The sequence below is a fragment of the Vulpes vulpes genome, chromosome 2, assembly GCF_048418805.1.
Source record: "Vulpes vulpes isolate BD-2025 chromosome 2, VulVul3, whole genome shotgun sequence".
NCBI classification, from domain to species: Eukaryota; Metazoa; Chordata; class Mammalia; order Carnivora; family Canidae; genus Vulpes; species Vulpes vulpes.
In genome coordinates this window covers 107871965-107885650 of record NC_132781.1, presented here as the reverse complement: position 1 = coordinate 107885650, position 13686 = coordinate 107871965, and the positions used below count along the sequence as shown (strand labels likewise).

Here is a 13686-nt window from a genome sequence, read left to right as displayed (position 1 = left end):
GGTGTTCTCACAGACACACGCTCAGATACTAGGGCAGCAGGGGGCTTCCCACGCCTGCCTCAACTGCCTTCCACACACACGGAACCATACCAAATGCAAGTGGGGCCAGACCCAAAGGCTGCAAGGGCAGTAGTGGGATGGGAACCACTGGCATGTAACAAAAGCCCCAACCCACGAGCAATTCCAGACATAAAAACCCACCAGCGTCAAACTCACCATCATGTAAGGGTCATCAACGATGGGGTAAATGTAATCCGTGGTTTGAACCAAAGAAAGACCGCCATGCCTCAAAGGAATGACGCAAGTATCCATTCCAATGCCTGCAAAGATGAAAGTCATCAGCATCCAAAAATCAAAGGAAAAGCCCTTCATTTCATACCATCCGTGCTCTGGATAGGAACAGTCTTATGCACAACATGTATGGAACACTGCACCCTGCCAATAAAGCAATGTGTTTCCTATCAAGAAGCGTAACTGAAATAAACGTGAAACATAACTAGCTTAAGATGGAAAGTGAGAATAAAATTTGTTAGTCATGAAGATTCAACTTCAATATGGTACAGTTTTTAAGCTTTACTGATGCCTCCAATGGAAATTGTTCCTTTGTATTAACATATCACGTGGCTGACACCACAGAGAATTTCTTTAAAGCTAAGAAAGCAATAACAGAACTTGAGTTGTCTTACCTACTTTTCGAGTAGATCTTTAAGCATTATTTTCCCCAACAGAAAATCTTTTTTTTTTTTAAGATTTATTTATTTATTTATTTATTTATGATAGACATAGAGAGAGAGGCAGAGACACAGGAGGAGGGAGAAGCAGGCTCCATGCCGGGAGCCCGATGTGGGACGCGATCCCGGGACTCCAGGATTGCGCCCTGAGCCAAAAGCAGGTGCCAAACTGCTGAGCCACCCAGGGATCCCTCCCAACAGAAAATCTATAAAATCTTTTACACATATAAAAAATGTTATAATTACTTCTTTATTTTAGTAAAAAATGAAAACGACAAAGAGAAGTGGAGGAGGGGGCTGCCTGGCTGGCTCACTCAGAGGAGTGTGTGACTCTTGATCTCGGGGTTGGGAGTTCGAGCCCCATGTTAGGTATTCCTTAAAATAGAAAGAAAGAAAAGAAAAAGACAAAACTGAAACAGGTATTCACCATTTCCAATCAAGCATGTACATACACCATGGTGCCTACGTGATCTGTTATATAGGTTCCCAAATGTGTTTAAGAGGAAACTTTAAAATTCCAATCTATTCCTCTTGTGGAAAACTTGTAAATGTCACCTTTATTAACTTACACTATAAAGAGGGAAAATATTTTGCTAAATAAGCCTGTAGGAAATATTTCAATTTACCTTTATTATTATTTTTTTAAAGATTTTATTTATTTATTCATGAGAGACACAGAGAGAGAGGCAGAGACACAGGCAGAGGGAGAAGCAGGCTCCATGCAGGGAGCCCGATGTGGGGACTCAAGTCCCGGGTCCTCAGGATCACACCCTGGGCCGAAGGCAGGTGCTAAACCGCTGGGCCACCCAGGGATCCCGGAAATATTTCTATTTATTAAAAATTATTTCTAAATGCTTAGAAATATGGACAACAGATGATCTAATTAGAAATAATTCCCTTTTACTGAGTCCAGTTTAAAAGTAGCCCAAACTAAGCTACTAGAGGCAACATTTCTTTGGGAATCACCTGTAATGTAGTTATTTTCAAATTTAGACTGGCCTAAGTAAGTTGAATACTGAGCACTTTCCCTACACTTCTCTCGAAAGGATGCCCTCCAGTCCCCTTATGAGGATTTCAACTTCGCAGCCCAAGAGCTAAAGGCAGAGGAAAAAATCAAGATAAAATACCAAAGGAAGCAAGTCAATGGGACCTTCTTAATTCAGAATTCCAAATGCAACAAACAAATCAGTCATACCTGAGTCACAGTGAAATGAATACTTGAGTACCTTTCATAGTCTGCTTGAGTAAAACTGCTATGGTACAACTAGCCTCAGCACCACAATGGCAAAATACCCACCTGAGGCCTAGTCATAGGGGCACCTTATTTTCCCAGCTTTTGATCCATTATTAGTATCACAAAACTAAAAATCGAGTTTAATAAAAAATAAATAAATAAATAAGGGCAGCCCCGATGGTGCAGCGGTTTAGCGCTGCCTGCAGCCTGGGGTGTGATCCTGGAGTCCTGGGATCGAGTCCCATGTCAGGATCCCTGCATGGAGCCTGCTTCTCCCTCTGCCTGTATCTCTGCGCCTCTCTCTCTGAATGAATGAATGAATGAATGAATGAATGAATGAATGAATAAATAAATCACAGACTTTGCAAAGGCAGGCTTATTTTCTGCTACTAGAGATGGCAAGGGAGGGTCCGGATGGCATGTTTCACAGATTTGCGACAATGGAGCACACTGCCCAGGTCGTGAGTGTTCATGTGCATTAAGTGGAAACACCTGTGATAATTCATCTCAATGACTGTATGTGCACACCTCCCTGAAACTTCACCTGAGGGCTGTGTTTGAGCACTTAAGGGGAAAGAGGCCAAGAACCACAACTTTACTCATACTGAGTCTCTCTAAATTGATAATCCCAACAGGTCATTCTGAGAATGTTACTGTTTGCTTTAGGAAAGAGTGAAACGTAGTTTTCTTTGGGGTTTTCATGTGTAAACTACAGGACCATGGAAAGAGAGACTGAACATAGTTGCTGAATGTTAGCTTTAAATGTTTCTAATAGGAGCCCTGGAGCCCCACCGACTAGGACTAGACTATCGCCATCACCCTTGCTCAGCGGGAAGTCAGCTTCTCCCTCTGCCCCTCCTCCCACTCAAGTTCTTACCCTCTCTCCCCCTCTCTCAAACAAATAAAATCTTAAAAAAAAAAAAAAAAAGTTTTTAATCTGGTTACTCCTAAATTTGAATTAAATAAATTTGATTTGTGAAGGATTTAGTTTCTATTTATATGTATCAACAGAGCTTTTTAACTGATGACTCGAGCATGTATACCAAAAAGCCAACATTTCATCAGTAATATTTTAAGCAATTATGGGTTTAAGTGGGGTTAAATATATTAGAATTAATTTCACCTGATGCTTTAAAAAAAAAAATATTAGGACATTTGAAATTACACATATGGCTCACATGGTATTTCTTCGTGCAGCACCGGTCCACAGTGACTGGGGGAGAGAGGGCAGGGCATATCTGAGATGGGCCACTGGCCTTGAAAAACCAGAGGATCAAGTTGGGAGAGGGACTGTCCAGGGAGAGGGCAGGTGGTAACAGATGAAAATACCACAGGGTGGAGGAAGCCTCAAATACCAGACAGAGCAGTGTATTTAATTACAAGTGGGTGGTGGGAAATTCTGGGTTTTCAGCAAGCCTGAAACCATCAAGAAAAAGAATCCACATGCTCACACTAACCTACCACCACCGCCGGCAGTGATCAATACTTGATAGCTCTTTAGTCCCAGGCAAGAAATACTTAATTCTTTAGTAAGAATACATCTAATAAATCAGTACATTAAACAACTGTCACCATCTTACAATCCAGGAAAGCGGACACTCTTTTAGAAAAATAACTTAAAAACAGACACACTGGCATCCATCTATTATTACGTGTCTGTTTGGGTAAAGATACACGTGGTACATATACATACACAGATCATTTCTGGTACTTCCAAAACTTCCAAACAGTAAGTATTGTCATTTCATTTTATAGACTGGGAAACTGGCTCAGATTAACACTTGGTGACTGTGCCAGAACATGAATCTAGATCTGATTCCCAAGCAAAGCTTTGGCTATCCAGATGTTACCACTTCTGGACAAGGTTTTCCTACTGTGCTTCCTTTTGCTGGTTAGCTGGGATCCATCCACCCTGGAGAATGCCATGAATGCTCAATTTTGTGAGTGCGCATTTTTCTGGCAAAGGGTCATGGCTTCCAATTACTTTTCAAAAACCCTAGGAGACTAGGCTTCTTTGCTACAGTGTTCTCATAGCAAGCAACTTTCTCCTGCCTCTGCCCTTGCTGTGGACATCTGTCTCCTCCACCACTGCAAGGCTGTAGCTTACAGCCGCCCCGCTTCTCACTTCAAACATGTTGGACTTAGAAATCAGATGACAGACAGTCTGGTGGGCAGAGGAGTCAGCAAGCGTGGATTCCAGGTCCTGCTCACCAAATGACATGGGTTGCTCGGCCTTCCTGAGCATCACGGGATGGAGGGAAGGAGTGACTGACCTGACTCATTCTCAAAGTGCTTAACAGTGCCTGGCATGCTCAGTGAGGTTGACAGAAGTTCTAAAAAGGAATTACTATTGTATCCATAAGCTTTTTTTTTTTTTAATTTATGAACTTTTTTAAAAAAAGATTTTATTTATTTATTTGAGAGAGTGACAGAACAAGCATGAACAAGGTGGTGAGGGGATGGGCAGAGGGAGAGGGAGAAGCAGACTCCCCTCTGAACAGGGAGCTGATGCGGGGCTTGATCCCAGGACCCTGGGATCATGACCTGAGCCGAAGGCAGATGCTTAACCACCCGAGTCACCCAAGCGCCTGATCCATTTTTTTAAAAAGATGTTTGTATTTATTTATTTACTTATTCATAGAGACACACATGGGGGGGGGGGGGGGAGAGACACAGGCAGAGGGAGAAGCAGGCTCCATGCAGAGAGCCTGACTTGGGACTCGATCCAGGGTCTCCAGGATCACGCCCTAGGCTGCAGGCGGCGCTAAACCGCCGCACCATCGGGGCTGCCCTATCCATAAGTTTTTATTGCCATTTGTTTTTGCCCATTTGGCAGCTTATTTCTCTTGACAAAGTTCTCTGACAGCTTTCTCATTAGTTCTTATTTCTTGACAAGCCAGTATCTAATCCAACTCATTCAGCTGGTATTTCTCCATGCTCTGGCATCAGCTAGATGAGGCTGGTTTGCAAACTGAACTCCTGGGAATCAGCCCTGCAGACCCTTAGAGTGCATGCAGCTTCCTCTCTCCCAACCAAAGCAGCTCTGCTTTCGTTATTTTTATTTTTTAAAGATTTTATTTGACAGAGAGAGGGAGCAGCAGGCCCCCCACTGAGCAGAGAGCTGCTGTGGGACTCCAGCCGAGGACCCTGAGATAATGACCTGAGCTGAAGACAGACGCTTAACCGACTTAGCCACCCAGGTGCCCCATCAGCTCTGCTTTTATATTTGCTTTATATATCAGAGAAGGAGTGTCCTGGGTTGTAAGACAGAACTGCACAATAAAATGGTGAAAAATGAAATGAAAACCTTATTTAAGAAAGCTGATCAGGTCACACAGCAGGACTACCAAACATTCAAACTCCTAGACCACACGCCAAACATTCAAAAGGCAAAGTGATCACCGTCTCATGCCACGTCCTTAATGCACCAAACAAGGAGAGCTAATAAACAGTATCCCGGTAGCCTAGAATTTCTGAGCTCTGTGTTTGGGAAGAGGCAAACCATGAAAGCATCAGGAATTTAGTAAAGAAAAAAAAAAAAATACACTCTCAATTCCAGATGATGTCCCAGTGTCAGGCAGACTTAGTCCAGGCTTCTCCTTCCTCCCCACCGGAGCTCATCAAACAATGCATATTGCAGAGGAACCTCTGAGCTCCCCCGCAACCCAGTCACTGCCCTCACAGCACCACACAGTGACAGGGAAGCACCACCTCTCCTAAGGCAAAGGAAGAGAATGCAAGCACTTTAAGGAAAATTTTAAGACAGAGGCATCAAGGAGTTTCTGCTTAACCCTCAGCTAACTACAAAATTCAATTTAGCGAAAAACACTCCTACTGTAATAGAATTGTCTCAGTTGCACACTTACAGTTTAAAAATGGCTAGAGCCCATTTCTTGATGCTTTCCAAGTACTTCCTCCAAATAAGTTACAATAATCAGATAGTTACTGTGGCTGTGCTCTTTGAATCCTCGTAGAAATGAGCCTTTTTAAAAAAGGCACCATGGGAGGATGGAAATTTGGCTTTTGACTCCTTGACTACAACTGCAGCCAAGATGCTCTTCCTTGGGGAAGTATAAAAGAAATAATGGTTCACATACCAAGCCTTGGCATAACTGCTCCCAGAAACTGCTCATCTTCTTGGAAGTGATTCTCTTGTAAGGATTCCAGCAATTTCTGCAGGACATCTTGGGGCACTTTGCAGCCGGTGCCCTTCAGTTCAGTGAATCTGGTTAGCCGGAAGCTCTTGTCCAATTCATAACTTTCCGGGTTAAAGGACTCCCGCGTAGACATGGTTCTTGGGAACACACACCTCACAGCTGGGCTCCTCCCCTCCCTCTCCTAGCCGGCTGGTTTCTTTACGGATCCACCTAGGTATCACCCAAACACAAAGACATCATTAAAAGAATCCTCACCAGTACTTGCTAAGCCTCAGGTGGATATACAGGACAGTGACAAGTAAGTGTGAAAAGAGCTGAAATCAACGGGACCCCAGGGATATGGCAGTGATCAGAGGCCACAAAAGTTTCTTATGGTGATGCAAAAGCCAGAACGATCATTTTAAACATGGACTGTACCACCACAGACATCTTCTTCTACAGAAGATCTGACGTCTGTGTTGCTGTCACTGTGGCTCTGAGGGGACAGGACACCTCCCCTGAAGAAGGCACCATGGGCCAGCTGGCACAAGACATAAGGCCATTTTCAGCAGCAAGTCCCAAAGGTTCTTCTGGCGGCCAGCATTGTGAAAAAAACTTCCAGTCACTTCATCTGTCAGCCTAGAAACACTATGGCTTTGAAATTAGAAGTCCCAGCTAAAGGGACTTTTCTGGAAAACCTTTTAATATCTTCTGCTGTCTCAAACAGAAACACAAAATGCCCACCAGACACTCTGTAGGAAAAGGATGTTGATGGAAATGCATCTGATGGAATTCTTCATGATGCTCAATTCAACTTTAGAAAAGCAGGTTTTCACTTTGAGCCAAAAGTACAACATGATCCAAAACTAAGGAAGCCTCACTGAGCAACACAAGTTGAAAAGTGGAAAGGCTGTTTAACGCAGCAAGATTAATCCTCTCCAAGAGAGCAGTGGAAAGTTCCCTTAATGTTTTAATGCAGTGCTCTTTCCTAGAAAGCAAACATCCCGCCCAACAAACCAGTACACACACATCATTGACAAAATATGCTTGCTCCTGCTCATTACGGTTTCACTGCAGAACTAAAATGAGAAATTAAACTACACTTAAATCACTAGCAGTCATGGTACTTGGTACTGTGGAAGTTTCTAGGGCGAACTCTTCTAAATCTGAAGTCTGGGAGGTTACACCAGAATCTTACATGTGCTCCCAGGGTTTACAAACCTCCAGAATGATATTTTATTGGGCATAGAATTACAAACACCCCAAGTTTTAGAGTCAGTTTCCCCTATAAAATTTATGATTAAGAACATAATTCCCATTTATAGAGTTTCTGATCTCCTGGGAAAGACATCACTCATTTAAAATAAACCACACACACACACGCACAATAAACAAATAAAATAAAATAAATCTCACAAAGCCAGACTTTGGGCAGTAATCCAAATCGTCTTTACAAAAAAGCACGTTTGGGGTGAGCAATCATTTTGGCTTGAAACCTACAACCGTGCAGGAGTAAAGCTTCCAAGATTTCAAGAAAACAACCTGTCGGAAAGAAGGGTGTCAGGAGAGCAAAGCAAATTACCCAGAGGGGAATTCTGAAGCCATTTTAGAGTTAAGGAAGAGTCCAACAGCAGTTTGACTTGGAAGAGTTTGGAACAAAACAGTCCTTTGCTCACAAAACGCCTCGCATTTAACACCGCCTCACTCCTACGGGGGGGGGGGGGGGGGGGAATCCAACTCACGAGGCATCCAGTTATTTTCCTACTTCCAACCCTAAACCACCGCCACCCTCCTCCAGAAAGAGGCGGGGAACTTGGGGAAGCTAACTTCCTTTTCAACCTAATTTCTATTTTCCCAGATTTTTAAGAGGGGGAGGAAAAAAAAAAAAGTTTAAAAACACCTTAAGCCAAAAAATAAAAATAAAAAATAATAATAATAAAAAAAGCACTTAGGAGTTTTAAAATACTAAACGGAACGAGGGACACCCATCACACACACACACACACACACACACACCCGAAATCTTGCAAAAGTTAGTTTTTGGAGGGTGAATGTGAGAAACCTGGGGGTCCGGGGGGAGATGCTTGGGGAAAATCGTTATTAATGGAGAGGGGGGAGTAAGTCTGCATAAGAGGGAGTCCCCTGCAAGCCAGAGCCGCCTGTTGACACCTTTAAAACAATGATATGAATATTTAAAGGCGGTTAACCCTTTCCTTCTCGGCCACCTGATTTCTTCCCCCCGCAAAGGCGGGCGGGCGGGCGGAGCTCGGGGAGCCCGGCGCGCGGGCCCCGCACCTACCTCCCTGCCCCCGGGCCCCCGGGCCCCCGGGCGCGCGGGCCCCGCACGCGAACAAAGGGCTGCGCTGCAGGCCGGCGCGCGGGGGCCGAGCGCGGTCCATGCGGCGGGCGCGCGGGGCCGCTCAGGGCGCGGGGGCCGCCCCGGAAGGCGCGCGGGGCCGCGGCTCTTTGTGCGGCGCCGCCGGCCCGGCCATGCCCGCCCTCCCGCCCTCCCGCTCTCCGCGGCGGGATCCCGGCCCGGGGCGCCCAGGGCCAGGCGGCGCCCGCGGGCCGGGGCGGGGGGGGCGGGGAGGGCCCCGAGGCGCCGCGCGCCGCGCCCCGGGCACCGGCCTGGGCTCTCCCGCCGCGCGCGCGGGCCGCCGCGCAAAAATGTCGGCGGGCGAAAAAATTAACCCCTGCGTCGCCGCCGCCGCCCTCCCCCTCCACTCCTCCCCCGCCCTCTGCTCCCTCCCTCCTTCCCCGGCTCCGCGCGCGGCGGCGGCGGCGGCGGCGGCGGCGCGGGCGGTGCTTCTTTTTTAAAGCGGCCCCACCAAGCCCTGGCTCGGCCCCTCTGCAGGCAGCGCTGGGGAGCGCCGGCCGTGCGCGGCTCCCGGAGGGCCCGGGCGGCCCGGAGGGGGATCCGCACGGCCGCCGCGGGCCCGCGGACGAATGTGCCCCTTTAAGCCTGGCGTCGCGCCCCCCCCTCCCCGAGCCGGGCGCTTACCGGTTCGCTTGGCGCCCTCCTCCTCCTCCCGAAAACGGGACTCCGGCGCTCCCACAATGCACCGGGCGCGGCCGGGCTCCCTTAAGCGTCGCCTGAATAAAAATGCCGCTCCCGGCGGCGGCGGCGGCGGCGGCGGCGGCGGCGGCGGCGGCGGCGGCGGCGGCGGCGGGGGGCGGGAGGGCCCGGGCCGCGCCTGGGCGCCGCGGGGGCTCGGCCTGCCTCGCCGGGCCCCTGCCGGGTACCGGGCCGCCGTGCGCCGCGCGCGCGAGGGGCCTTTAAGGGCCGCCTACCGCCCTTTAAGAGGCGGCGGGCCGCGGCCGGAGCGGCTCGGTGGCTGCGTGCGGCCCGGGAAGGGGGCGGGGGCGCTGTGCAGGCCCGAGCGCGGCAATGATTGGTCTCGGGGGAGGGGTGGGGGGTTGCAAACCCGAGCGGCGGTGGCATCCGTTGCATGATGCAGAAAAAAAAAAAAAAAAAAAAAAAGGATTGATTTCAAAAGTTGCGACTTGCATTGGCAGCAGCCTTTGGCGCCCGGGCCACCTACTTTCCCTGGACCCGCCGGAAGGGGCCGGGAATGCTTTTCCCCCAAAAGCTGGCCGGGCTCCACCGCGCTTGCACCCTGCGGGACGTTGTACCTGCTCCCCGGGCGCCGCCGTCGTGTCGCACTGGGAGACAATGACCGTGCAGACGGTTAGAGGAGGGGCAGGAGCAGAGCCAGAGCCGCCTCTGCTACGAGGAGAGATTTAAAAAAAGAAAAAAAGGGAAAAAAAGCACACAACCTACACGGCGCGTGGGGTTAACAGGGACTCCGGTCGGCTCTCTATTGTCTGGGCCGGCCCGGGAGCCAACGTGAGCCCCGCTGGGCCCGCAGACGTCCTCCTCCTGCAAAGTTTGCCGGACGCCCAGCGAGCCTGGCGGGGAGGGCGAGCTCAGGGGGTCCGCGGTTGCACGGTTGGCGCCTCCCAAGCCCCAGTGAGCGGGGCAGCCCAAGAGCGCGCGCGTGAATGAACGATGAGCGCTGCTCCGGGAGCTTCCGCCGCTCCAAGTGCTTTCTCCGGGTTTTCCACTCCCCGATGCGTCGCTGATGAAAGTGCAGGCAGATGCTTCCCAACACCGAGTCCTGGAGGGCTTCCCTCAAAAGCAAGGGGCGTGCGGGAATGCAGACCAAACTTTTCTGGGGTGGTTGGGCATTTTCTCAATGCATCGGGGCGGGGGGCAGGAGCGACTTTGGTGTCCCCCCACCCCCCAAAGGTGCTTCTGCTGCGCATCAGCGTGGCAGGCTGGGCAGATGCCCGCTCCTCGCTCTTACAAATTCCTGCTGCACGATTCCTCAGGGTTTTAATCTCGGTGAGGCTGCAGAAGTGATGTCACCTCGCAGGCTGGCTGATGCAGGCTTTTCCGCCCTTGTGTTTGCGTGTGTGTGGGTTTTTTTTGTTTTGTTTTTGTTTTTGTTTTTCTTTTCTAGCTACCTCTACAGTGCATTAGGAAAGAACAGAGTAGCCTGGATTCTGTAACGTGAGTTGTTGGACTTTTGTAAGGATGGCACAAACGTGGGGTTTGGCAAACCTGGATCTGCCCCTGAATCACCTGGGAAGATGCCTGTACACACGGTCCCCAGGCAACCCTCTAGACCTCCGGAATCTGGGAAAGAGGATGCAGCATCTTTATTCCTCGTGCCCTCTCTCTTTTGAGATTCGTTTTGTAAGTTGTTGTGGGGTTTTGGTTTGTTTGCCAGGGTTTTTTGTTTTTTGTTTTTTTGTTTTTTTTGGTTTTTTTTTGGTTTGGTTTGGTTTAGCAAAAAAAAAAAAAAAAAAAAAGTCACAACTAGAAAAAAAAAAAAAAGAGTTTGGGGTTTCCAGGCTAGGTAAGTAGGGCCCTCCTGAAGATGATGTGTCATGCTGGGGAGTTTGGTATTGCTGCCGTCGTCTGCAGAGTTTTGTCAGATTTGTTTTTCACAAGGTGAGCTTGTAAGAAAGGCTGTACCACATCTGGGAGGATGCCTTCTCCTGGAGGGGAAAAAGAGGCCGAATCTCTAATTAGGAGGTCAAGCACGCAGTTGAGGGCATTTAGTGTGTGGTTGGAGGAAGAAGCATGAAGACGACCCCCAGATTTCTAGTTTTGGGGGCTGGGTGGGTAGTAATGCTAACTGAATTAGAAACTATGGGAGGCCGGGGATCCCTGGGTGGCGCAGCGGTTTAGCACCTGCCTTTGGCCCAGGGCCCGATCCTGGAGACTCTTCCGATCCTGGAGACCCAGGATCGAATCCCACATCGGGCTCCCGGTGCATGGAGCCTGCTTCTCCCTCTGCCTGTGTCTCTGCGTGACTATCATAAATAAATAAATAAATAAATAAATAAATAAATAAATAAATAAATAAATAAATAAAACTATGGGAGGTCAAACAAGTTTAGGGGTGAGTTCAGCTTTGGAGATATTAAATTTCAGGCACCTGCCTGATCGTCTAGCCAGATTGCAATTGGTCAAACAGGAGCTGGCACCGAGGAGGGGGGAGGTGGGGTCTGAGTCTGAGATGCAAATGTGGGTCCATCAGCATGTAAATGGGATTTAAAGCCTCGGAAAGTGGTGGGATTAACCGGGAAGGAGAGTTCTGGATGAAAGTGAAGGAGACCTTGGACAGAGGCTGGCGAGGCTTTGCCAGTGGAATAGCAAGGGCTAGCGGGAGGCTGCTCCCTGCAGAGTCTGTGGGAGGCCAGCATCCTCAAAACCTGCTCCTTCCTCCCCCAGCACCCCCCAGGCGCCCCACCCCCAGGTTGTGAGCTCTTTGCAGCTCCACAACAGCTAGAGCCAAATTCTTCTGGGCAGAGGCTGTCGACTCTTGGCTAAGCCATGGATGCCTTCATTCATACGGACTTGGGGCCAGAGGATCCACTGGATCTCTCCACCCCCGTTCTTTGCCCTAAATGCATGCCTCTCCGTGCTTCCCCCGGTCGGCTTTTCTCCCACCAGCCTTCTGAAGTCTTTGGCAGTGGAGCCGTCTTCCCGGAGTTTTCAGGTCCTACGGGCTCCAACTAAAAAATGGTTCTTCCGGCTTGCTTTACCTCGTGGACCCTTGTTTAAAAATACATATTTTCCAGCCCTGCTCCAAAGATTGTATTTAGCTGGCATAATGGGTTGAATTGTGAGAAAGATCCGTTGCTTGACCAAACTTTAGTCAGGTTCCGGAAACTTCTAGGCCCATCTACATGCTTCCTTGTAAAATCCAGTTTTAAGCGAAATCCCACTCCCAGCAATATATCTGATCAGGTTCCCCACCCCTCACCATTCCCCAGGTGATGTCTGAACACTCTGACCTGCCTTTTTAGCAAGAATCCTGTTAGGTCAGTTTAGCCAGAATTGCCCCCACCCCTGTTATTTCCTCTTAGTAAATTCCACCCGGGGATCCCCACCCCTGCTCCTTGGCTATAAATTCCCTCTTGCCCATGCTCTAATCAGAGTTGAGCCCAAGCTCTCTCACCCCTCACTGCAAAATTCTCTTGCAATGGTCCTGAACATAGTCTGCCCTCACCTGTTCAATGCATGTCACAAACTGTTTTTTTCTAGAATAATTGTGTCCCCAGCCAGGGATGTGTTCAAGTCCTAGCCCTCGGCACCTGTGAACATGGCCATATTTGGAAGAGTCTTTGCGAGTGTCATCAAGTTAAGAGGAGGTCATGGTAGATGAGGCTGAGCCCTAAATCCAATAATTTATGAGAACTGGGAGATTCAGGGACTGAGACACAGGATTCCCAAGGATTGCTTCTGACCCCCAGAAGCAGGGAAGAGCCTTCACAAGAGCCATCAGAGAGAGCATGGCCCTGCCAACACCTTGACCTGGACTTCTGGTCTCCAGAACTGGGAGAGGATACATTTCTGTATTCTGCATCACGCTGCCCAGCTTTGTGGTATTTGTCACCACAGCTGCAGGAAACTAACAGAACCGGTTGGAGGTATATGTTGGGAGGAGTACTAAGAATCCATGCTTTTATTTTTTTTTAATATTTGATTTATTTATTCATGAGAGAAACCAAGAGAGAGGCAGAGACACAGGCAGTGGGAGAAGCAGGCCCCATGCAGGGAGCCCGATGTGGAACTTGATCCCAGGACCCTGGGATCATGCCCTGGGCCGAAGGCAGACACCAAACTGCTGAACCACCCAGGGATCCCCAGAATCCATGCTTTTAATGGGCTCCTCTGGTGATGCTGATGCTCGGCGCAGGGGAGACACTGTCCTAAAGAATTCTGCTTTCTCAGACACCCAGAGGGACAGGAGGCAGCCTGTTCCACCTCCCACATTCTGCGAGCTCGAAAGCAGCCTCGGTGACATTATTTGCCTTCTGTCCTGACTCTCAGGGTTTTCGCCTTCCAGCATCACCAACACTGGGGTAGTCACTCCCCTACGTTGCCTGAGTCCTGCCCGAGTCATGCCCGTTCAGAAGCGGTCCCTGATTTGTCATGGCAGGTGGGAGGACTGTCTGGTCACGCCTAAGACCTGGTAGGTGTTGGACACCTCAAGTCTAATAGACACCTCAAAGCTAAACCACTTCAGCCACCTGTTCTCGTGTCTGCACTATAAACTGTCCCTTCCCT

General features: G+C 49.2%; 1 protein-coding gene across 8 annotated transcripts in view; it reads right to left on the bottom strand.

Annotated features, from left to right (window-relative positions):
* SEPHS1 (selenophosphate synthetase 1) overlaps nt 1-9242 on the bottom strand; it is a 30589-nt gene extending 21347 nt beyond the window's left edge. The window contains exons 1-4 of one of the 8 annotated variants that reach the window (XM_072749502.1): nt 8930-8998; nt 7518-7643; nt 6063-6332; nt 217-320 (exon numbers count right to left, since the gene is read on the bottom strand). In XM_072749502.1, the coding sequence (XP_072605603.1) occupies nt 217-320; nt 6063-6255 (297 nt within the window). In that variant the 5' untranslated portion in view covers nt 6256-6332; nt 7518-7643; nt 8930-8998. Of the gene's footprint in view, nt 1-216; nt 321-6062; nt 6333-6539; nt 7238-7517; nt 8283-8400; nt 8619-8929; nt 8999-9102 lie in introns of those variants that run through there. The other 7 variants (XM_072749501.1, XM_026016419.2, XM_026016430.2 and 4 more) reach the window with 7 other exon arrangements.
* Between the last annotated feature and the right edge of the window lie 4444 nt (nt 9243-13686).